Source organism: Leuresthes tenuis, unplaced genomic scaffold (genome assembly GCF_036924035.1).
Source record: "Leuresthes tenuis unplaced genomic scaffold, fLeuTen1.0.hap1 SCAF_24, whole genome shotgun sequence".
Classification (NCBI taxonomy): Eukaryota; Metazoa; Chordata; class Actinopteri; order Atheriniformes; family Atherinopsidae; genus Leuresthes; species Leuresthes tenuis.
The window spans coordinates 8673934-8698389 of NW_027325378.1; the positions used below are offsets into that span (position 1 = coordinate 8673934).

Here is a 24456-nt window from a genome sequence, read left to right on the forward strand (position 1 = left end):
TGCCCGCAGTAGAGGCTTTGCATCTCACTGAGCACCAGGAAGGAACTTTGTGACACGAATCTAAATCAGTTTGGTTTATAAAACACAGATTTCTCCTCAGACATCACTCACCTGCCTCAGAGTGGCCCTCTGCTGGTGTTCCTCCCATCCTCATGCAACATAACACACATCCATTTGATTTCATACAGGAGTATAAATCAATCCCCTTGATTAATTATTAATTTATTGAATAATTTCAAGCATGATACCATAAAAATGTGACGATGAAAGACACCAGCCTCTACCCTGATAGTGACTTTTTCTCAACCCACAGACATGTTTTTGTCCAGAATATATTGATATAAAACATTAAACTTTAATGAATCACTTACAAAGTCTACTCATTATTGTTGTTTTTTGCTCTTTTTTTTTTACACACACTGGTTATGTTAGCTATGGATAGATTTGTCATTCACGTCACATTCTAAAAAAACTAAATAGACAAATTTCATATATTAAATGTTCAAAATCCTTCGTGAAATAGCTTGAAATTTACACTCTCCAGTGGCATGTAAAATATACACAAAGTTACAAAACCCCCCAAAGTCTCCTGCTACAGTCAGAGGGCCCAAAACAGACGACTTTTCTTCTGGATTTTAGCATCTTCAAGCCTTTGCACACCTCCTGTGTTCCAATCTGCTAAGGCCACACCTCTAATTATAATCTCATAAATTATAATTTAACTTTAATTCCTTATTTTTGTGACTTTGTTCTGTCATCCTTGGTGTCAGCTTTTGTCCACGCAAACTTTTAACTTTGAAGATTTTTGTTTTCCTCACGTCTTTATTGCCTTTGTTCCCTCCGTACGAAACCCTGACTTTTCCTTTCTGCCTCTCTCAGTTTAGTTCCTTCCCTCACTGGTTTTTCAAAGCGTTGATGTGAGCGCAGATCTTGAGAGCAGGTCCCAGTTTGATGTTCATGCTGGTCATCAGATGGTCCTCGGTCAGCAGCAGCAAAGCCTGGCCGTCGATCTCCTGCAGCCGGAAAGCCTCGGCAACGTCGCTACAGCCTGGGGAACACAAAACCATTCAGCAAGTTTTGAAAATTGTAGCTTAACCTGTTCAGGGTCACATGGGAAAATTGATAGCAATGAAGCACAATTTCTAGTTGAAAAAACTACCTGTTTCAACTTTGGTTTTCATTCTTTTTTTGGTCCAATTTAAGCCTGGTAATGATTAACTGTGTCAAGAGTTTCTTATAATTAGCTTTAGTATGTTTTTTAGAAATAGATTTCTACCTAAATCAAGTGAGGAAACACAAGCAGCAAGAGCTGAGTGAAACAACCCAGAATTATCTGGGCAGCAGCCATGACAAGAGCTGTTTGGATTGTCTAAACACTAAAAAAAGAAGCTTCAGTTTATTAGCACAGGACACACTGGAGCATCTTTAAAGAAGGAAAGAGGTGACTCTGTCAGTTCGTTGCAGCCGCAGCCTTCAAAGCAAGGCTTGATTACGTTGATCCAGGTGTTCTATCTGTGATTTATTTGCATAAATATGAGGACAGGGAGGGGAGTTGTGAGCAGCCTGTGAATATATTTTTTGAAAATATTCTTGTTATGGTCTGAGTTTTTATCCTTTGGTTTATTTATTTTCCTCTTTAGTTTCCTAGCATCCTGTTGTATTTTGAAGAGTCTAATGTGTATTCTGGTGTTTTAACTTCCTGTTTTACACCTGGTTTGCAGTTACTGATCGCTTCACTTCCTCCTTGTTTTTCCTATCACCTCCCTCGGTTTATAACCTCCAGGTTTTCCTTTGTTCAGTGCCACATTCTCATTATTATTTCCTATGTCGTAACTTTCTCTGTTGGTCAGTCAGTTTTTTTTCACGTTGTTTTCTTGTTTGGCTCCTAGCTGTTCCTGCCTCGACAGCAGTGAATATCTTTTTAATTTTATTTAAATTTTACTTCACCCAATTGGACTGTATGTATATTTTTTGTATGTTTATATCAAATTACCCCAAAAATCCATTTATACTACAGGTTGTAACAAAGAAATGGAGCGTCAAGAGGGGGTTGACTACTGCAACATTAAGGCATTCCCTCAGAATCAATACCATTTATCAAGAATATCATCATTGATCAAATAATGATGGAATAAGGCTTGTACCAAGAAAATATATCATTACTAAATTTGTAAATATGAGATCCTGATCTGATCTTCTTGTTAAACACAAAAAAATACTTGTCCACGTTAAGAAGAGTACTATCTGTGCTCCTGATGTGAGATGCCTGATTACAGATATTTTTCAGATTGTCGCTGGGGTTCATCATGTTTTCTGTCTCTTCCAGATGTTTCACACTGATCTCACTGAGACTGACAGTTTGCGGTTAAAAGAACGCACATTAGCTCACCATGTGGTTAATTTCAGCATTTTGCGAAACGTTTAATTGGTTGAGTGGAGCCAGAGAGGCCGCACGCCAGCCCCCTGTCATCTGCTGACGGTTAGGAATCGGAGCGTTAGCGTAAATCAAACTGACACTTTTAACTGAGGCTGCAAACTCAAAAAGGTCCCAGGAGCAGCTGGGTGAGTGAACAAACCTGGTAGAGTTTGTATGAAGGCCGTCACTTCCTCCACACTCCACAGGGAGGGGGCGGGCTTGAAGGTCGAGGTGGGCGTCGACGTTGTGACAGCGGGCGCAGACGCCCTCCTCGCTCTCCGTGCCGCCCGGTGCTCCATCCTGGCTGCCATGGCAACTGCAGGATCCTCCTCTCCTCCATCGTCATCGTCCTCCTCCCCACCTCCCTCCAAATCGTCTTCTTCCTCCTCCTTGTGCTCCGCCGCTGCCGCTGCCTTCTCCTTTCCCTCCTTCTCACGCCGCCCGGCACTCCAGAGATCACGAGGCTGCAGAGGTCATGTGTGTGAAGATGATGGTTAAAACACAGGTGAGGTCATCCTTTACTTTCATACCTGAGGGTCCAGCTTTCTAAAATGTTCAATACTCTACTGAAACAATAATTTGAACTTCTTTAAACAAGCACTAAGGGAGGACTAGTTTCTGATCAATAAATAATGACATAGTGTAATATGTCATGTATCGTATTTACCTGCTTTTATGGACCAGATCATTTTTGTAATCATGGTGATGGTTTATGTTTGTCTTTTCTGGATGGAAATCCCATTTCCTTCAACTGGGCTCTGACAGTTTGCACACAAACATTTGCTCCTTTTTCAGATAATTTTGTTCTGCTTGGGCATTTTTTTAAACATTTTGCTTAGAATTTTTGCTGTGTGACGTCTTCCTTGGTTGACCTGCATGTTTCCCTTTTACAACCTTCTCATTTTGTTTGTGCTGACTGGGAACAACAAATTTAGTTGAATTATCCCTCTTTCCATTGTTTCCACTGACAGCTTTAGTTGTTTCCTGTCAATCAGCAGGACTATTTTGCATATTTAGACGAGTGCAGGTATTTATTAAATTATTCTACTGATATTTTCTTTTAGATGTCTTCAATGAAACCAGAACGTAAAGCAGTTAAATAAAATAGTTTTTTTTAAACAAAATGTAATGGCCAGTGTACTATTCTTTGTAGTAGGTTGTAGTTTTCACAGATATTTAACATAGTTTTTATCTGATGTCCAAAACTTTCAGAAAACAACAGAAAAGTACATTGTGACCCTTTAAGGGAGTCAGACCTCTTGTTTGGGAAACACTGGACTAAACTGGATGTTTAAAAGTAGTTGAACACACTGATGCATCAGCATTTACAGTTAATTAATATAATACTTTGTACCTACTTTGTCACATTAATGGACCACGTTTTGAAGAATTTAGACTTTAACCTTTGAGACTTTAAGTAACCATTACTTTTTTTTTTTACTCAAATAGGATTAAAAAGCAGAAATTTCACTTGTACTGGAATATCTTTAGAGTATTGCATGGGTAGTTTTAAGCCAAAGCTGGTACCAGAGCTGGTTTCACGTTAGTTTAGAATCCCTACCAGCCGCAGCAGCAGAGGTTTCTCAGGGACAGACTCGGCCCGGTTTAGGGTCGGACGAGGCCTCTCCGATCGGCTGCCTGCACTCAGAGCTCGCAGACGCTTTGTCAGCCGGACGTTAAACCTGAAAGAGAAACCAGGAGAGGTAGGGAGAGCTGAAATTTGTTCTGCTGCTTTAATTCACACTCAGATCTGTATGTAACACCTGTGCGCCTCTATGTGGGCACTGCACACCACATCCTGCTAGCGCTGCTGCTGCTGCACGCACGACACTTCTGTCTGTAGGTCACATGACACCACAGCTGCCCTCTTCCGCCCTTTTCTTTCACCTTGAAGCCAATGAAATCGAGTCTCACCCGCGTGCGCAGGAAGTTGAGCAGAAGCGTTTGGACCGCATGAAGTTGTGTGCGTGGCCTCTCTTCCCACAGAACTGGCAGTGCAGCACCGCTCGGTCTCTGTGGCCTGACCCTGAGTGGATACAAACATGTTCACGGTCAGCTGTGCTTCATCAGAGCTGCAGAACTTATTACTTTATAATCTGAGGATGCACAGAGCCTAGCTGCACAGTCCTGGATAATAAAACACAAATAATTCCCTCACAGTTACCTTTCCTAATAAGACTTATTTAAACCTGCAATATTCTTAATATGACTTGTGTGTAATCTTAAAAAGCAAACTCATAATGAGTGGCTGTGTACATGCCAGATTGTATCCTCTCGTTTTTAATCAGGCTTTAAACTGTCATGCTTTAACTGCCTGCATCAAATGTCTCCTCCTTTTATATTTACTGACTGTGCAGTGCGTCTGTTTTATGGTTTTAAATGCTGAGGGACAACAGTTGAAAATAAGCAATTGAATACATAAACTTAGGGAAAAAAATAGAGAAATCAATTTTCAGAATCATTGTTAATCCATGAAAAAAGACATTTCACCATAGCTTGACTTAAAACTACTACATGCTACAGAGTAAAGCGGCTATCTGTCTATTCTATTGTCTGTTGAGATAATAAAAATACTATTTTGAAGATAAAATTATCAATTTTTTAACAGGTTCAAAATCGTTGTTTTGTGTTGCATTTTCGCCTCTGTTCATTTTGGCAATACAGGGCCACCGTACAAAAGTCATAAAATACCAATTTCCTGCCACATTAATGCCGTCTTTGTAGGGCCACAAACATTATCAAGAACTCTTCTCACCCAGGAAACCAACACTTCACACTGCTCCCCTGTGAAGACGATCTATGAGAACTCGCACTACTTACTCATATGCTGTTAAAATAATTAAGCTCAGCTAATCTGAGCTTTTATAGATTATGGTTTTCATATCCTATCTTAGTTTATTTAATTGCTTCATTGTTGTTGGCTATGTTTTATTGTTTTTATGTGTATGGCCACAGAGATCACATAGTTCTGTTGTACTGCTGTGCAATAAATGCTTTGAACTGAACTGACTTGACATTCTCAAGGAAAAGGAGACTGACTCAAACAATCAATCAGTTACTCCCTGATCAGCTCAAACCTTAAGGTCTGCTGAGTTTTTACCATAAACTAAACACAAACGAAAATTGAAATCTACAAATTGTAGTCAGTATTTAAAGCAAAATAAATTATTAAAAAACACTTTACATTCTGGTTTATGGTTTCAGTCTATTTAAAGATGTTATTACAGAGAAAAGATGAATCCCTATTTAAGGGATTGGGTTCATGGATTCTGCTTTTAGAGCAAACTGTGATGTTTTGTAATTTGATAAAATATTTAAAGCATCTCTTTATGAATGTGTGGATGTCTTTGTCGTTAGGCTTGATGATGTATGCCTCGTGTTGAAGGCAGGAAGTTTTAATTGTCACTTTGTAGCTATTATTTAGGATTCAGAAGAATAAAAACATATATGATTGAGAATTGAAGTTTCTCAAATGGTTCCTTAATACAAACAGATGTTTGAAATGTTACGCTTTTTTCCACACGATCCTTCTCTGATGCTACTTTGTATGAGGGTTCTTCCCTAAAAATGTCCTGCTGAGTTAAACACCTGTGATTTCAGTTTTAAACAAATACCAAAGACACACGTTGTGCTCATCAACGATAGCTTCACATACTAAGACCTTAAAAGCAGATAAAAGCCTTACTGCTCCCTGTTTCATCTGCGTCTCCTCCCTCTTCTTCCTCTGAATCCGTCGAGAGCTCAGGTTGTTTTTTCGAGTCCGTCACAGGCAGCGCTGCTTTTCCATTGGTCCCGTTCACTTCCTGTGGTTTGCTCACCTGCTCTGGAACCAGCAGGGATGAGCGATTCACCTGCACGAGATCACAGGTGAGTCAGTACGCTGCAGCAATCTGCTGCTGCGACAGTGAAAAACTGACAGCTGTTCAAGAGAAACAAAGCCCACATCTGCATGGAGTCAAAGCCAAATCTTCATATATGTTGTGTTTTTACAAACTTTTCTTTTCGCTCGCTCTCAATAAAATTTGATGAGCCTCAACAATCAGCAACAATCTGTCAGCCATAACATACCGAATCATTTATCCACATCAGAGTGAACTGCAGCTTTGACAAAAAGTTGATTTATTTACATTGTATCTTGGTTTTGTACTGCGAAAAGGACCATTTGGGGAAATACTGTGTTTATAGATACATACATAGATATAATTTCTCAACAGAAGCAGTATAATTAATCTCTGTTTCTGTTAGTTCTGAGTTTAAACTTTTAAAATCATCTTGAATCAAAATTAATGACATTATTCTGAGGCTTTGCTCAGTTCATGTGATGTAAAACAAATGTGTCCTTACAGGAAATGGTTGGAGCCCCTCCTGGATGACGAATCCCTCCACCAGGTGGGTCAGAACCTGTCGTCCTTCAGGCCACGCCTTTGGCTCCCAGGCGCTGCTCAGTGATTGGCTGAAGCTGTCAGACTCATCCTCTGACTGGCCGACGGGCTCCATCTCAGTTTCAGCCACATCCTGCAAGTCGCACAGTGTTTTGTCGACTTTCTCCACTTCATGCTGAGACAGGCTGAGGTCAGTCGTGTGGGCGGTCTGAGCTGGGAGGAGGGAAGGAGGATTTTCTGCTGAGGGGGTGATGAAGGGCGAGGAAGGTGGAGACTGGGAGGAGAGGCTGGACAACGCTGGGTGGAGCAAAAAGAGAAACTGATGAATATGCTGTTATCATTAACAAGTTTCTATCTGCAGGTATGGTAGAGCTCCACTTAAATGACTCTGAATGATCAAACAGTAACTCATCACATGATCGAGTATTGCTTTGGGGTGTTAAATTAAATCCAGATAACTTGATTAAATATAAACTTGTACTAATTAGTTTGTAAAGGGTTTAATTTTGCTCAAGTTTTTATTAGCAATTCAAAAGGAATCATCAATTAAAAGCTCCTAACTCAACGAATGAACCAGTGTTGTGTCTACACATAACAGACAACTTAGCAAAGCAGTTTAAATGGTATATTTAGGCACTTTGTTACTAGCAGCCTGTCACAAAGATACATAATTTGTTCCCATTTCTTTAGTTGTAAAAACAAAAACAACAGTAACACCGTTTGACAGACATAGTATTTTTGCATCAACAAGGTGACATTTGAGGAAACTGGACAAGTGGAGGACAAAAGAAGAAGTGTCAGGCCTAAAGAACTATCTACAGCAGATGAACAGGAACTGAAAGTGATGTCCTTAAGAAAGAGGAAAAAATCCAGCAAAGGCCTGACACAGGACCTGAGAGATGCATCTGGACCTTCAGTTGATCCATCTACTGTTGGCCCAAGCCTCATCAGAAATGGTCTCCATGGAAGGGTGGCTGTCAAGAAGCCATTCTTAAGGAAGGGAAACAGGGAGAAAAGGCTGAGCTATGCCAAATGACACAAGAAGTGGACTGAAAATCAGTGGCAACAGGTCTGATGGAGGGATGAATCCTCCCCAGAACCCGGACCTCAACATTATTGAAGCAGCGTGGGATCATCTGACAAAAGGCAGCCAAGATCCAAAGAAGAGCTTTGGGATGTTAGAATTTTAATTTTACCATTTGAAAGTTGTGTTTAGTAACTGTTTTGCTGACAAGCAAAATAAAGAGAGAATTCTGGGAGAATTTTTTTTTCTCTTTACGCACAAAACACGTACTGAAACTCAACCGAAAGTACGGACCGTACAGTGGGTTACCTGTACCGTTGAACCCCTAGATTCAGAATCGCAAAGCATTTCAGTGCCCTCAAACATACGGCCACCATCGGATCGTCTAAATCTAAAAGCCTTCTTGTAAATGAGTTCCAAGCTAAAAAACAATGCTTTCTAAGTTTGGTGAAGATGAACTTTACAGCTTTTGTCAGTTTCAGGCCTTTGGGATGAACTGAAACCAACAGATCACTGACATCAGTGTTGACCCTCACCATAGCTCTGAATAGAGTCAAACATCTGTCATCTCAGCTCAGGAGTCCCTTTCTGCATTTTAACCTCTGTGTTTCTTTACTTTTGTTCTACTACAACTAGTTTTTGAGACAGCAGTCAGCCTTAGTTTTCCTCCTGCAGTGTTGTTTTGGTCCAGATTTCATGATAATCCAAATTGCTTGCTGTTGCAGAGGATGCCCGCCCACTGGGGGACCCTGAATCTCAGGTTGCTACACTACAAATGTGCCGCAGTGGAGCTGCCCTTCTCTGTCTTCCTTGACACAAATTTCTGCACAAAAAAGATTAAAAGTGACGTAATAACTGGGAAGTTTTTGGCACAGTTCTCCCTAATGGTGCCAGATAGTTTCCAGACTCAGATCACTGACTATCTGAGAGGAAGGACGGTGATATAAAAAAATGTGCGGTGATAAACAGAGTGTGTTCGCCTTCAGTTGGCTCTACAGATGTGTGCTCGCAGGTACCTGACTGATTGTCAGACTGAGTCGACATGTTCTCGCAGAAGTCCTCCTGGCTGACAGGCTGTGGGTCTCGGCTTGGTTCTGGCAGCCTATGACTCTGGACAGAGACCTCTGGTACTGGAGCTGGTGTCTGAGCCAGAGCTGGAGCTGCAATTAGACCCAAGTTGGGTTTTAATTCCACACTTGAGTCTTTAAGGAGATCAGACTGATCCATCGGAGTCTCTCCTTCCTCCATGTCCTCCTCCATCTTCCTCTCCTCGCCCTTCTCTCTCCTCTCTTTGTCACTCATGCCTTCCTCCATCACTTCCATTTGATCTTCCTGTTTTTCTGTCTCAGGTTGCTGCTCCTGACTGATTTCCCTCTCGCTCGGCTTCTCTTCCTTCACCTTCTGTCTTTGGTCAGCTTTGTCCACCTGCCTCTCATCTCTGATTTCTGGTTTCACTTTGTTTTTGTCTCCCTGCTCATCACTGTCCTTTCCTTCTCCTTTTTGGGTCAGAGTTTGTGTTTGAGAGCTGGCTTGACTCGAAGGAGAGGCTGGACTCAGGAGAGATGGAGGTGAGGGCAACGGAGAGGTGATTTTTGGCAGCGAGGGATTGAGAGGACGAGGAAGCTCGTCTTCACCTTTCACCGGTGTCTCTACAACCGTAGGTGTGGACTGAATCACAGGGGGGGTGTACATGCCCGACTGCGGCTGCCGACCTGAAGAGAGGGCGATGATTTGAAGCTGCCTCGCGGCAGACGGCGAGTGCTCAAAGCGGTTGGGGACAGATAACGGATCTTGATGGGGCTGGCTTGGTCCCAGTGTCGTTTTTAGCCCAGCCGGTGTTTGACTTGTGGGGAAGACCTGACTGGACGGAGCAGCTGCGATCGGTTGAAGGGAAGAGGATTGTCGAAGTGACGCCGCTCTGTGACCATTGGGAGAATGAAGCCTGGGTCTCAGAGGGACGGCTCGAACTGGAGAGTAGAGAGCTGTGGGAGGAGAGGTAAAACATTAAAAAGTGGAGAAACTAAATTAAAACATCAGGTTTCAGGTTTGTGACCAGGGGTTGTCAATATTTGTACTTATTTTCCACAACTGAGAGTGTAAAACTAATTTATGAGCCCTTAGTGTACATCCAGTACATACAGGTCTGTGTATGCTTGTTTATGTGAGCTGGAAACCTGAATTGAAAGTCTTCCATCCACATCTGTGTCATTATGCCACATATGCCAAATTTGTACTGAAATCAGAAATATGGTTTGAATCGCCCGATGACCGCTGGGATAAGCTCCAGCCCCCCCGCGACCCGACCGACGGATTAAGCGGATATAGAAAATGGATGGATGGTTTGAATGATTTTCAAAATATGGGATTCTGTTTTTAATTCACATTTTTCATCAGATCCCAACGTTGTGGAAACAGTTAAACAGTGCAGCTTTTGATATTTGGTACAAATTTAGGTAAAATTAATTGGTACAAAAATAAATAAGTACAATTAAACATTTTTTAATTGAATTTCTATTCTTATCAGTTAAGTTGTTTGTCTATAAATGTTTTCTAAATCACAAAACTTGAATAAAAAAAATGAAAACAACTGTTCAAATTTTCTTGTTGATCAACTAATCGACTGTTTATCTGCGTTGTCTTTCTGGAGCAATGCTCGTGTGTGTTGTGATGATTCAAGCCCCAGTGCTGCTCTGAGACCAGCACTGATGCAACCGAGGCATTGCCGGCTGCTCCTTAGAGAACCTGTTGATTCCAGGTGTTGGCAGAAGGCTTCTCGTCTTTCTCTCGAAGCTCAGTTGTTGCTTCATTCTTGTTTTGCTTATGAGGTTGTTTTCTGTCTTTGTTCATTCAAAGAACTGAAGTAGCATAGGAATAAAAGGGCGAGTAATGTTAAAGAGGAAACTGACTGTACACAATATGCTTATTTAACAGGTAATTTTCCTTTAAATGGCCTCACAAAACCCTGAAATATTCAGCTGATCAAAACTAGGACTTGTGGTGTTTAAGTCTTAAAATTCTGGAGAAGAAGGTCAGATCTGTTGGTATTTATTCAGATTTCTCCAGCATTACATACCATACGATTATTATTATGAATTCTATTACAGACCAGTATGGTTTCAAGACTTAATTGTGGAAGTTTTCTCTCTGCTTTTGAGCCATCTTTCTTGTTTAGCTATAAGCAGCATTTGGTCGTGAGTTGGACGAATATAAAACATGTCCCGCTGGTTTGTGGACTGATTTTTGAAACCTTGAGTTTGGCTTTTGGTCCACATAATGCCTTGTTTTTTTTGTAAAAGAACACAGCCATCCAGCGTGATGGTTGTGCTCAGGATTCAGGATTGATCATCCAGTTGGGACCTACTTGGTGGAGGGACCGGGAGGTGTCGGCTGGGTGTGGTTGGGCCCTCTGTTGCTGTGTTGCTGGGCTGCGGTCGCAGCCTTAGGGGGGGGAAGATGGGGGTCTGAGAGCGAGAGAGGGGTGGTGGGGTTGAGGAGGGGGGCTTCAGTCGAAGTGAAGGGGGGATGGTGAGGGCCCCAGGGGGAGGAGGCCTCAAGGTGAGACTCTGGAGCTGCAGAGGAAGAAAAAAAATGCTCAGGTCTTTACACTAAAACCCTCCCACAACGTAGCAACAGTTATACGAAGCAATAGTTGTACGTAACAACGGTTATTTGTACCACTGTGATATGAAAGGAAAAGAAACAGACGACCACATTTTAGTCAGTTTTCTCCTACAATAGATCTGTTAAAAACTAAGATAAGAATTTAATCAATTCTGTGTGAAAATACACAAAAAACTGAGCAGCATACAATGACCTAATGTGCTCTTTGGGTTGTTACTGCATTCTTGATATGCTCTGAGTGAACTTACACCTTTATTCAGCACCTTCTACCTGTGGCTGGATCACCCAGGACACATTTGTAGCAGGTGTAAACAGGGCCAAAGTGGAACTGCCGTTTTGGCAAAACCACATCTCTGACCTTCGCACACGGTGACTTTTAGCTTCAGAGCACGAGCATCAATTTCAGGCCTCGACATAAATCTCTGAAGATGTCATTTTGGAGAATTTATGAAAGCACAAACGACCTGGATACCTCTCAGCTGAGGGAATATGTTATATATGCAGCCTGTGCATCATGCTACCTTACGCTGCAGGGCTCTACCTCTACACTGCTGATGTTGGATCAAATTAGAGAATTAGTCTTTATATCACAAAATATTAGAGAAACAAATATCTCTAGACTTTGAGATTGAAATGATTTCCACGTTATTTTGGGACAGTTCTACACGCACTTATTAAAAATGTCAGAGCGTACTAATTCTGACAGGTTTCTGTTCTTTGTGCTGTAATAATATATAAATTTCTCTCCATTCAAATCCCCTGCTCCTCTTACAAATCAGGTGTCAGATGATTGGAGTATTGCTGTCGTCATGTACGTTACCTCTGACAGGAGGTTGAGGTTTTGTCGAGCAACCCTCAGGTTTTACTCTTTGTTTGGTTTTGTTCAGACACTGAAGCTACTTGATTAAGTTTAGGAAAAGAGTGTTGAGGCTTAAAGTACACCACTGTAATGTTAATCTGGCATGATGGATAATCAGGTGAAAATAAACAGTTTAACTGAACTGAAAAAGGTGAGCAGATGGAGCAGAATAAAGAGGTATCATTCTCCCTTGTGTTACAGCTCCACTGATAATGTTGTTTGTAGTTATAGTGATGTGAGCGAGGTACCTGATAGGTCAGGATTTTCACCAACAAGAAGTCACTATGTACAGCCTCTTCATTAATCTCTGTAATGTGAACATGTCGAGGAAAAACAGGGTTTGGCAAAAAACATGCCGGCAAAAGCTAAAACGTGTATGTGCATGGGTGCTCACCTGAGCGGAGGCGGGGTTAGAGGAAGGGGCGAAGGAGGAAGAGGATGACAGTGCAGGTCGCATAGCAGATGTGAGAATCAGCTGCAAGGAGATCAGGAAAAACAGGACAGTGGAGGAGAAAATAAGTGAAGGAGGAGATAAACGGAGGCAAGCAGGGGTGCAAGCGGGAGTGTGCTTTTGAATCTTTAATCAACTTTGAGATTTTTCCATTTGACGATCAACAAACAACTTAACTAGCATCAAGTTGTCACCATGTGGAGCGATGACTTGGACAGTTGTAGCTGAGTTGTAGCTCTGTACATTTTGTAGGCTTGTATGCTTTATGGTTTTATTTACAAATGAGGTGCGGCTCTCCCTTGTGCTTATTCTCTGATGTTACCGGCTTTCTCTATTACTTCCAGGTCAAAGCCCAAGATGGAAACTGTGGACCATGTGCTAAACACCAAGCTCAGGTTGGGTCCAACTGAACACATACACGCAGAGGTAATATGGGCTTGTTTACATGTATATCAACAGTGTGGTTGCAGTCAGACTAACACCGTAATGTGTGTGTGTGATGTAGCAACTTGAGCTGTTAATCATCACAATGATGAGTGTTGCTGTGGTGGAGATGAGGGCCCAAATGCAGACAAAGCTCCCAAAGGCAAGCAGATGAAGAAATAAAAATAACTTTTATTTAAACCGAGTGAAAGGCGCTGAAGAGGCAATCAGCAAATCAAGACCAGGGGTCTGTACTATAAAGCAGGTTTCACATATCCAAGGTATCTTTCAATGATCTGACTTAACAAACCCCAACAAAAGAGTTCTACGATGCTGGCTGTCAACTCGGTGAGGCAACCTGTGTAAGACAGGAAGAGCTAGAATTACCTGACGTATCAATTATATATTTCTAGCAGGATGAAAAGAAACATAGCATCTGCAACCAAAGCAGGAAGAGAAGATAACAAAAAAGAAAAATAATGCCCATATTGTGAACGTGTAATTTAATCTGATCAATATCACAAAATTGCCACAAAATTAAAGCCCAATGATCCAGATCTGATGATGTATGATTGTGGGTCTGGTCCAATAGTAAAAAAAAAAGACCTCTTATCGTCTTTTTCTAAGCTCCTTTCCTTGACTTTTATGGAAAACATCATGGGGTTAAGGAAAGGTGGATAAGGGACCCTAAACTATAATGGGAGTCTGCAGCACTGAAACTGCTATGTAGAACGATGTTCAATAAATATTCTACAAATATCGTGATAGATACTTCATCTGTTGCAATCTAATGACATTCTTACACAAAGGTTATATCATATATTAGAGATTATATAGAATATTATTTTTTTATTGCACCATTAGAGTTAGTGCGACTGAATGAAAATAATCTAGCGTCGCTATAAAACATGTGGTCGCAAGGAATTGTGGGGCAGAACGATCTCCTTTTTCTTATATAGGATGGCCCGGTGTATCCTCTGCTAAAGGAGATAATTAAGGACACATTGGAGCTCCTTTCTCTATTATTTGGAGAGTTCAAACAGCTCTTATCTTGGGTGCTACTCAGATATTTCGGGGTCATTTCACTCTGTTAGGAAGGCAGAAAAGCAATAAAAAGCAGTCAGTCAGATTACTGTAAATGTGAAAGTTCATTTGTTTATTGCAGTCTCTAAAATTATATAATAAAGAGGGTTTTAATTATCCAGTGATTTTGATTTCAGTTATAAAGCCTCTTAAAAGTACAGACATGTTTTTATGAAAATTTACTTAGAGAGGCAATGGCTAGTAAATCATTTATAAGTCAAAGACTATTTTAATCAATAAAAAATGTTAGTTCCAAGCCTTTAAGTCACATTTCTTTACGATGATGCTTCTGAGTGAATGTCAAACAGTGTAGTTGGTTTTTGACTTTCAGGGTCATAAAAATAATGATAAAATGATTGGTAGGGCAGCAGCACTTTTATGTGTCTTAATCTCTTATCTCAAAGCCTAACCCACTCTGGCACAGGTTAGCTGTCTGACATAACCAGCTTCGTAGTATTGTAAAAATCCTGGGCTGAACATGAAGTTATGTCGCTAAGACACTAATCCTGCCTCTCAGAACAGGCCTCTGATGTGAAACAAGAAGAGAAGTAAAAAAGAAGTAAATCGACAGAATAGACAAGGGGGAAAGCACTAAAAAACACAACAGGAAGAAGGGTAACTAAGATGTGGGGTGTAAACTGATGACAAAAAGTAAACCAGAATACAGAACATTGGAAAACAAATTAAAATCCCATTAAAACAAAGCAACACAGAACAAAACAAAACCCAAAGACCATGATAGTTAATTATTCATATTTGCCTCCAGATGGTGTTTATACCTCATGTCATGACAGGGTAATTTGTCCCGATTTAACACAAACCAACATAGTTTTTCCAACACTGTTTTAGATTGATGCTTTTTCCATTATATTCACTTTGAATAGCTACTATATTGAGTTTTCCAAAGAAAATGATAAATATCTTGCAACCAATCAAAGACAGTGTAAAATTAATCAAATGTCCTTATCAGGTGTGCTACCATCATGGTATATGATGTAATCCATCCTTTTTTTTCATTAATGAGTTTTATTTGTCTTTTTCATCTGGTTTTTCTTAAAAACTTCGATATGTTTTTCTGAATAAAACGTAAACAGTTGTTTCTCCTCTTTTTTTGTTATTCCATCAGCTCATTTTATATTATTTCAGCTAATTAAAAAGGTTTATCGTGATACTCAGAACATACAAACAATAATAATTGCAATATGTATTCAACCAAGGTATCATGTACTATGTAGAAGAAATTTTTTCTGGCTTTTGCTCAAATTCTGCCTTTTAAAATCTGTTTTCCAAGTTCACAGTTTCTCTTTCTCCAGAGTAGCAGCAAGCAGTATGAAAGTCTGACCTTAGTCTTTGCAACTGGCTCATTTTAATACTGGTCATCTCCTCTGCAGCTGCACTCGCTGTTGCATATGCTGCCTCTAGCGAACCAGATTAAATGTGTAAATATATGTAAATGTGGGTTTGTGTGTCTGTATGTTTACCATCTGAGCTCTAAGCAGCACTTGATCTTGGCCAGACCCTTTGAGACCTTTCCCCAAGAGCAAGGTCTGCTGGGATATCCTCTGCCTGACAGGGGAGGGGCTCTGATTGGCTCGCACAAGACCAGGTGTGCCCACAGGATGAGCCTGCGATACCTGGAACAAAAGAGGAGAGGAGACGTCAGAGGAAAAGAGTGACAAATAAAGGAAAAAGCTTGAAAGCAGGTCGAGTTTTAGCAGAGTTACGTTCATGGGCTGCAACAGAAATGTTAAAAAAAATCTACTGAATTCTTAGTTTAAAGGTTTCCATATTTCATTCATTTTGCACTTTTCAAGAACGTATGTCATAGTGCTTAATAAAAAATAAAAGATAATAACAATAAAAGCACAATATGATATCAAAGAAAGATAAAGCACATCATACAATATATACACTTAAATGAAAGACAGTTTATATAGATGTGTTTTAAGAAGCTTTTTAAAAATGTCCCCATTGCTCACAGATCTTAAGTCCAATGGAAGAGAGGTCCAAAGTTTAGGAGCAACAACATCAAAGCACATTCTTTAATTCTAAGCCTGGATCGAAGAACAAACGACAAACCTGGATCAGAGGACCTCAGAGTCCTGTTATTATAATGGTGTTGCAACAGATCTTCGACATAAAGGGGCCTGAACAGAAACTGACACTGGATATCTGTTAAGCGCTTTGTTTAAATTTTCAGTTGCTCCTTATCATCTAAACTTTTGTTTGTTTGGCAGGACTCTCGGATCTGCATAACGGTGAAAATATTTAACATTTGACTCGTTATTAGATGTGCTTCCTTGTCCAATTAGGTTTCAGATATCATGGTAAAGAAAAGGAACCCCAGACCAGACAGAGATAGTTGTACATGACTCCACACTCCCACCAGCAAAGACAAACAACAGATTAAATGCATGCCACAACACCTGCACATGTATGTTGTATGTAGCTGTAGCTTTCTCACAGTTTGGCTATATGTTGATTCACAAAGTCAACTAACTACAAAGGTTAGACTGAGCATGTGAAGGGTTCTCTGATAAAAGCAAAAGGAAAGGAAACGGTAACCCCAAACAGTCAGACTGACGCTTACTGAGACGGAACAAACTGTGGCTGGCTGGTAGGCTCAGAGCATCGAGCAGCATCTGATGTGATCTTTTGTCTTTCAGTTTAGCGTCACCACCAGCATCTTGCTTTTTTAACTTTTCTCTGAGATGTTTTGGGCTTCTTGATCTGCAGTAATCTGTACGTACTTTGAATTGTGAGCATGTCACCTAATTATGGTTAAAAGAATTTAAGCTTGGTGAATTTGTTTAATGTAATAAAGCTGGGAGGCTGAGCTTTCTAGGTAGGGTTTAAAACTGTTTTGGATATCCATGATTCCAAAAATGTTATGCAATTTAAATGATTTAGTTAAGCTTATTATATTTAATCAAAAGAAGCTAAACTTTTCGTGTGTTGAATGAACACAGAATAGAATAAATTCTTTTCCAAAGAAATGATTTTCAATGTCTTCACTAAACAAATTAAAATTTCAATGCAGCCACACATTCAAGACAGTTGTTATGGAGGCAAAGAAAGACAGAAAAGATTATAGAATCTACAGTATCGGTGTTCTGGAAGATTCTCCAGTCGGCAGATTACCTGGTAACAGGTGAGGGTGTCAGGGTTGGTAATAAAAGGAGCAACCACCAAAGGTTTAGTGTTGGGCCGTGACTCACCACTTTGTGCCAAACTCCATCAGAGAATCATCAATTAGTTCAACAAATATTTCTCAGTAAGATTGTAAAGAACTTTGGTCTTTCAGCATCTACAGAGCAGAATGTTGTGAAAAGATTCAGGGAGTCTGGGGAAATCTCAGAGTGGAAAGGCCAAGAACAGAAATCTGTTGGATGAATACCAGACCTCATTCTGCACGACTTCCAACAGCGTGGCTTCATTCACACAGAGTGTGTGTGCTTGACTGGCCTGCTTGCAGTCCACATCTGTCTCCTATTAAGGATGGAGCATCATGAAGAGGAGAATCAGACATCAACAACCACGGACTGTTGAGCAGCTGAAATCTTGGATTCAGTAAGAATGGACACAGATTCCTCTGAAAAACTGCAAGTGTCATTAAAAGGAAGCTGATGGAACACACTGGTAAACATGACTCTAGAACGACTTTTACTGAGTGTGTCGTTCTATTATCCAGGTTGTTCAGTAAAAACACTGAAAATCATTACTTTGGATTTGTTTCTGTTAACCATAAAAGTTCAAACTAATGATAAAAGATTCAACTGAAAAATTTCCAACTTTTCTGGAAATGTGGTTTGTATAAGAGTTTAAGCCTGGTTAGGACGTTCACTTTAGAGTGAACTAAAAAAGAAAGAAAGTCTGCATTGTTATTGCACTAACCTTAATAAACCTTAATCATTTGGATTGTTATATGTTGTATTTGTGTACAACTGTACTCTGGTTAAGTTCTTAATAACACATATATGTAGCCTGACAGGTCAAAAAGTGTCTTTCAGTAATAATGTGTGTTTCCCATATATGAAACTCTTCATGTAAAGTTGATTACAGGCAACACTGATTTGTATTCATCACTTACCTGTCTGCCAGGTGGACTGGCTGGTGTGTGAAATGGTGTGATGGGTGTAGAGGTGGAGGTGGACCCAAGCCTGATATTCCCATTGGTCAGGCTGGTGGAGGTCTTGGTTGACCCTGTGGTGTTGCTGTGCGTTGCAGAGGATGGTGCACTAGAGCAGAGCTGGGGAGAAGCGGTGGTTGCTGTGACAGGAGAAGAGGCGGTGGAAGTTTGTGTGGCTGGAGTTGCTTTGGGGGTGCCCAAAAGGGATGGAAGGATGGGGCGAGAGTACGTACGCAGGGCGGGGGTTGCGGTGGTGGTGAGTTTAGGGGGAGCTGGGACGAGGATGTGAGGGGACAGAGCACCAGCCGCCGCCTTTGGTCTGTGGGTTGCAGAGACGGAAGGAGCAGGAGTGAGAGGGGGAGGAGGGGAAGACGTGGTGGGTGTTAACATGGGTGCAGGGGACTCCAGGAGCATGGGGTTGGGGGTGAGCCGAGGTGGGGTGGGGGTTGTAGGCGTTGAGGGGTCAGATGTTGAGGTTGGGATGTGAGGGCTGGTTCCATTGGTGGCCAGTTCTGATTGGCTCTGCTGAACCAGCTCCTTGTCCATCATTCAACGCTGAAGCTCACTGAGACAGAAAGACAGATTTAAGAGTTATTTTACATGTTTGGTCTCAAAACAAGATAGACACACAGTCAAGAGAAAAGGTCCATCATCTTTCAATGTGAGGCCATCTGTCCCACAGCTAAAGCTTGGCTGAAACTGGGTCATCAACAGGACAATGATCCCAAACACAGCAGCAAATCTACAACAGAATGTCTGAAAAAGAAAAGAATCAAGGTGTTGCAATGGTCCAGTCAAAGTCCAGACCTCAACCTGACTGAAGTGCTGTGGTGGGACCTTAAGAGAGCTGTGCATGAACCAATGCTGCAAACCTCAATGAGCTGAAGCAACGTTGGAAAGAAGAGTGGGTCAAAATTCCTCCACAACCATGTGAGAGACTGATAACGTCACACAGAAAACCATTACTTCAACTTACTGCTGCTAAAGGTGCTTCTTCAAGCTGTTGCATCATCTTTCTAATTTAATCCTAATTCATTTTAACTACATAATTATCTTATACTGTTTTTCTTAAGACATATTTATCAGCTAATGAGAAAAGTCAAACAAACAGAATCTAATTTTCTGGATTCATAACCACACAGTTTTTTTTCCCAAAGAGCATGATAAAAAATGGATCTTCAAACTCCACATCTACCATGTGAAATCCTTTTAATAGACCAAAGATGTTAATCAATGCCTTCACCAAAAGGTCAATTTTGAGGACATAATGACTCAAATGGGTAACTTATAAGCTGTTGTTAATACATCTAATGTCACTGATGTTATAGTGAGAGCCACAGACTGACACTCATTAATATCAACTTCAGCCGTGTGTTTTGAATCAGAGCCATGGGAACGGTTAATGTGAACCACCACAGTGAGAAACTGAATTTATCCAGTGATTCATCCAGTGACTCCATAAGCTAATTATACAGGCAGAATATCATTCTACTACTGCTTTAACATTTAATTGATTTTAGTCTGTTGTGGACAAAAATACCAAATATTCTCTGGTTCAAGCATATAAAATATGACGATTTATTGCTTTTATTCGTCTTGCATGGTTGCAAACTGAATGTCTTTGGTTTTAAGACTTTTGGCTATGAAGTGACATCTCTTATTTCTGACATTCTATGTTGCAAAATGCTGATCAGTCAAAGGAAGTAGAGAACTTGATGTTATTACTCTTGACTTCTGGAAAAGAAAACAGGAACAGAAAGTCAGCAAACAAAACATACAGCAGTCAAATTCAGATGTTTCAAACTACCAGTGATATCCCCAATCGTCACAGGACAAAGTGCATATGAGTCTGTTTGCTCTCCTTGTTTGAAAGATTACTTAAAATTGTCCCCAAATCTTCCTGAACACCACATTACCCTCTATCACAAAATTTGTCCTAGAAGAAGGGACAGATCCTTTTCAGCCGACCATGTGTGCATTCAGGTGAAACAACAACACCTCCAGTTCTTCAAAAGAAGCTGCTTCATTTGGCTTAAATGAGTGAAAAACATCATTCAGTAACTGAACACAGAGGTGAGATATATTTTTACCCATTTAAGATCATATAATATGACAAAAACACTCTTTTACTTTCATGTAGTTTCTGTGTCAAATCACTTTTAAGTGATGTTATTATGCATGTGCTGTCCTATACAGTCAAGAGAAAAGAAAAGTTCCCCTTCTTTCAACTTTAATGTTTCATGTGTCAGGACATGTTAAAAAAAAAACATCTGGTCCTTACCAGGTCTTACAATTAGGTAAATACAACCTCAGATGAACAACACATGACAAATTACACCGTGTCATTATTGATTGAACAAAAACTGAGACAAAACATTTGTATAACCACCTTTAGCAGCAGGAAGTTGAAGTAATGGTTTTCTGTGTGATGTTATCATTGTTATCATCACATGGTTGTAGAGGAATCTTGGCAAACTCTTCTTTCCAGCGTTGCTTCAGTTAATTGAGGTTTGCAGCATTGGTTCATGCACAGCTCTCTTAAGGTCCCACCACAGCATTTCAGTCAGGTTGAGGTCTGGACTTTGACTGGACCTTTGCAACACCTTGATTCTTTTCTTTTTTAGACATTCTGTTGTAGATTTGCTGCTGTGTTTGGGTCATTGTCCTGTTGATGAGCCAGTTTCAGCCAAGCTTTAGCTGTGGGACAGATGGCCTCACATTTGACTCTAGAATACTTTGGTATCCAGAGGAGTTCATGGTGGATTCAATGACCGCAAAGTGCCCAGGTCCTGTGGCTGCAGAACAAGCCCAGATCATCAGCCCTCCACCACCGTGCTTGACAGTTGGTATGAGGTGTTTGTGCTGATATGCTGTGTTTGGTTTTCTCCAAACGTGCTGTTGTGCATTATGACCAAACATCTCCACTTTGGTCTGGTCTGTCCAAAAGACATTGTTCCAGAAATCTTGTGGTTTATTCAGATGCAGCTTTGCAAACCTAAGCTGTGCTGCCATGTTCTTTTTAGAGAGAAGAGGCTTTCTCCTGCAGCCCTTCCAAACAAGCCATCCTTGTTCAGTCTTTTTCTAATTGTGCTGCCATGAACTTTAACCTTTAACATGCTAACTGAGGCCTGTAGAGTCTGTGATGTAGCTCTTGGGTTTTTGACCTTGGGGTGAACTTGCTGGGATATCCACTCCTAAGAAGATTGACGGCTGTCTTGAATGTTTACCACTTGTGAATAATCGATATCGTTGTAGAACGATGAACTCCAAATAATTTGGAAATGGCCTTATAACAATTCTCAGATTGATGGGCAGAAACAGTTGATTGAGTGAACTGGTTCACTTAGTTTTTAACACACTGCTATTGTGTTTTGTCTTCATTTTAGTTCATTAAATAATGACACAGTGTAATGTTCTTCTTAAATGACTTTAGGCTCCAAGAAAATGTCTAACCAAGAACTAAAATGCTGAAAGATGCTCAGTTTAGAATAAGAAAATAATAATAAAAACAACTCAAGTAGTTTAAAGTGATAGTCTTCTTGATATTTTTGCTTCAAAATTACCTGAAAAATGATTTCACTTGTCCCGCACCATTTAACCACAACCTGAAATCAACATACAAGGGCTTTGTATGGTTATAATCAACCGAGGATTGATTACAACCTCTGCGGTCCCTTGGCACAAGGAGGTTTAGACTGCTCGAAGTTACCTACAGAGATCGGCGTAAATTTGGGCCCACAAATGGCATCACAGGAGGTTTGTGGTTTAAACGGGAGCTGAGTCTGCAACGTGAACACACCACGCAGGCAGGTGCCACTCCAGATGCTGACATCTGCCCTGCAGCGTGTTAACTGGACGTGTAAGACTCACATTAACGCTGCACATGATGGCGGTGATACCAATGTGTCACTATCACTGCACGCTGGTGACAGTTGGGCCAAAAAAAAAGAAAGAAAAAAAGATGGAGACAGGCCTGCACAGTGGAGAAGTCTCACGATAATAACATTTGGAAATCTGGCACGTCCACGCTCTGCGTAAAGCGTTTTGGTCACCTACCTGCTGAAATCGGCGTCGTCCTGCGGTTTATTCCCGGTGTTGTCCATCCGAAAGTGAGCGCATGTTTATAAAGTCTGTTGCTGTTATCTGATGAGCGGGTCTGGGCTTTTTAGCAGGCTGAAATGGGCGTGTATGAAGTCTCACTTCCTCGTCTGACAGCGCAGGGGTTGCTGCGAAGTGCGCGTCACCCTTCCCCAGACAATAATTTATCCAGCCTCACCTACAGGGTGGTTATACCCCCGTAGCCCCTGCAGAGAGGCAAAAAGGCAAAGTTGCTATTCAAGACAGACCCGTTTATGATATGCATGGGTTTGTGTGTCGCACTTTGTTTAGGGTTTTAACACAGCTCTGGTCCCCCAACAGCCCCCTCCCTCCCGATGCAGTCCGTAAATCCGACATCCAGAGGGGTTACGCTGTCCGCCGTCCTCCGGTGAATCTCCACCGTCTCACCTGCCGGGAATCAGCCCGGGTCAGGGCCACCGTGGAGCGGCTGCTAGGGGCCTTGTCAGTCCGCTGTTGGAGAGAAGCAATAGAAGACAAATTTTAGCACAGTGACAGAAGCGAGACAGCACCACTCAGAGCTCAGGAGGACCGCAACGACTGCGCCACGCACACTGCACAGTGTAGTACTGTGTTTGTACCAATGGAACAACACACTGTCTGTCTGTCTGTCTGAAAAAAGGAATGATAGTGTTTGAAAAGCCGCAATCAACACTGCGCAGAGGGAGGGAAGTTAAAGAAGGCTGTCAAAAATACATGTGATATTATTTAGAGTCACATTATATTACTGAGCTATTATTTATGTTGTATTTAAAATACACATTAAGTTGAACTGATATTCAATTACCAGTTTAATACATAGAAATACCGCATAGTTAAACATGTATCTTAGAAGATATATTCTACAAAACTGTCTGAAAAACTGAATAAAAAGCTTACACTTATCTTACAGGCAGTGGTGGACAGTAACGGAGTACATTTACTTGAGTACTGTATTTTGAGTATCTGTACTTTACTTGAGTATTTGTTTTTTGGAAACTTATGACTTTCACTCCACCACATTTCATAGACAAATATTGTACTTTGGACTCCATTACATTTCTAGGAAGCTTGTCGTTACTCGTTCCTTTTAGGCTTTGTAATCCTAAAAGGATTGTAATTTCTTGTAAGTTTTTACAGGTGACTTTTTGTAGCAGAGTGGTACAAAAAGTTTGCATGTCCGTACATCATCAGGTGGTTTCAGAGAGTTACATGGTTCTGTAAAAGCACTCAGAAAACAATTCAGCCATGTACTGCTATTAGAAAATGTACTTTGTACTTTTGAATACTTAAATAATTTTAAAAGTAAGTACTTCAGTGTTTTAACTTGAGTAAAATTTTGAACCAGCAACTTTTACTTGTAGTTGAGTAAGATTTGACCATGAGTATCAATACGTTGACTCAAGTACTGGAGTTGAGTACTTTGTCCACCACTGCTTACAGGCAATTATGAAGTAACATAAACTTTACTAATAATTATGTAGCTCAGAGTTATGGCTACTCCACAACTTAGAGCGTTAAAACTAATTCAGTTACACACTTAATATATGTCAAATAAAAATGTATAAATATAAATACAGTTTATAAGACAATAAAATAAAACAAAATGTGTGTACAGTTCTAAGGAGCTTGAAAGTGAATATTTGGTCTGATCCCACACTGCTTCAATAATGTTGAGGTCCGGGCTCTGGGGAGGATTCATCCCTCCATAAGACCTGTTGCCACTGATTTTCAGTCCACTTCTTGTGTCATTTGGCACAGCTCAGCCTTTTCTCCCTGTTTCCCTTCCTTAAGAATGGCTTCTTGACAGCCACCCTTCCATGGAGACCATTTCTGATGAGGCTTGGGAAAATACTATTTTCTGTCTGTCAAACTGTGTTATCTTTGGTGTTCTGTGTTTTATAAATTGTCTTCTTAAAAGTAATCACATTTAAAACGCTCCGCGCAGCCTGAATAAAGTATATTTGGTATGT

The 24456-nt window shown here is 40.7% G+C and overlaps 1 protein-coding gene across 5 annotated transcripts; it reads right to left on the reverse strand.

The window, feature by feature from the left end:
• Positions 1-206: 206 nt before the first annotated feature.
• Positions 207-23039, reverse strand: LOC140284519 (uncharacterized). 5 transcript variants are annotated; one of them, XM_072378390.1, is made up of 14 exons: positions 22769-23039; positions 22445-22692; positions 18350-18953; positions 17662-17748; positions 15741-15893; positions 12697-12777; positions 11184-11391; positions 8839-9804; positions 6761-7095; positions 6102-6267; positions 4331-4442; positions 3978-4098; positions 2577-2880; positions 207-1048 (listed from the first exon to the last, which is right to left on the reverse strand). In XM_072378390.1, the coding sequence occupies exons 3-14, from the start codon at positions 18935-18937 to the stop codon at positions 894-896; spliced, it is 3276 nt and encodes a 1091-aa protein (XP_072234491.1). In that variant the 5' UTR covers positions 18938-18953; positions 22445-22692; positions 22769-23039; the 3' UTR covers positions 207-893. The 5 variants fall into 5 exon arrangements, with proteins under 5 accessions (XP_072234491.1, XP_072234490.1, XP_072234493.1 ...); XM_072378389.1 differs by having other exon boundaries at positions 22445-23039; XM_072378392.1 differs by lacking the exon at positions 17662-17748 and having other exon boundaries at positions 22445-23038.
• Positions 23040-24456: the final 1417 nt, after the last annotated feature.

What these genes read in the sequence shown, in the direction of transcription:
- LOC140284519 (XM_072378390.1), bottom strand. Translation starts at nt 18,937, where the DNA reads ATGATGGACAAGGAGCTGGTTCAGCAGAGCCAATCAGAACTGGCCACC. An exon ending in TCAACTTCCTGCGCACGCGG is followed by an intron (nt 4,099 to 4,330) that starts GTGAGACTCGAT and finishes TTTCTCTTTCAG; the next exon opens with GTTTAACGTCCGGCTGACAA. An exon ending in AACCTCTGCTGCTGCGGCTG is followed by an intron (nt 2,881 to 3,977) that starts GTAGGGATTCTA and finishes TGACCTCTGCAG; the next exon opens with CCTCGTGATCTCTGGAGTGC.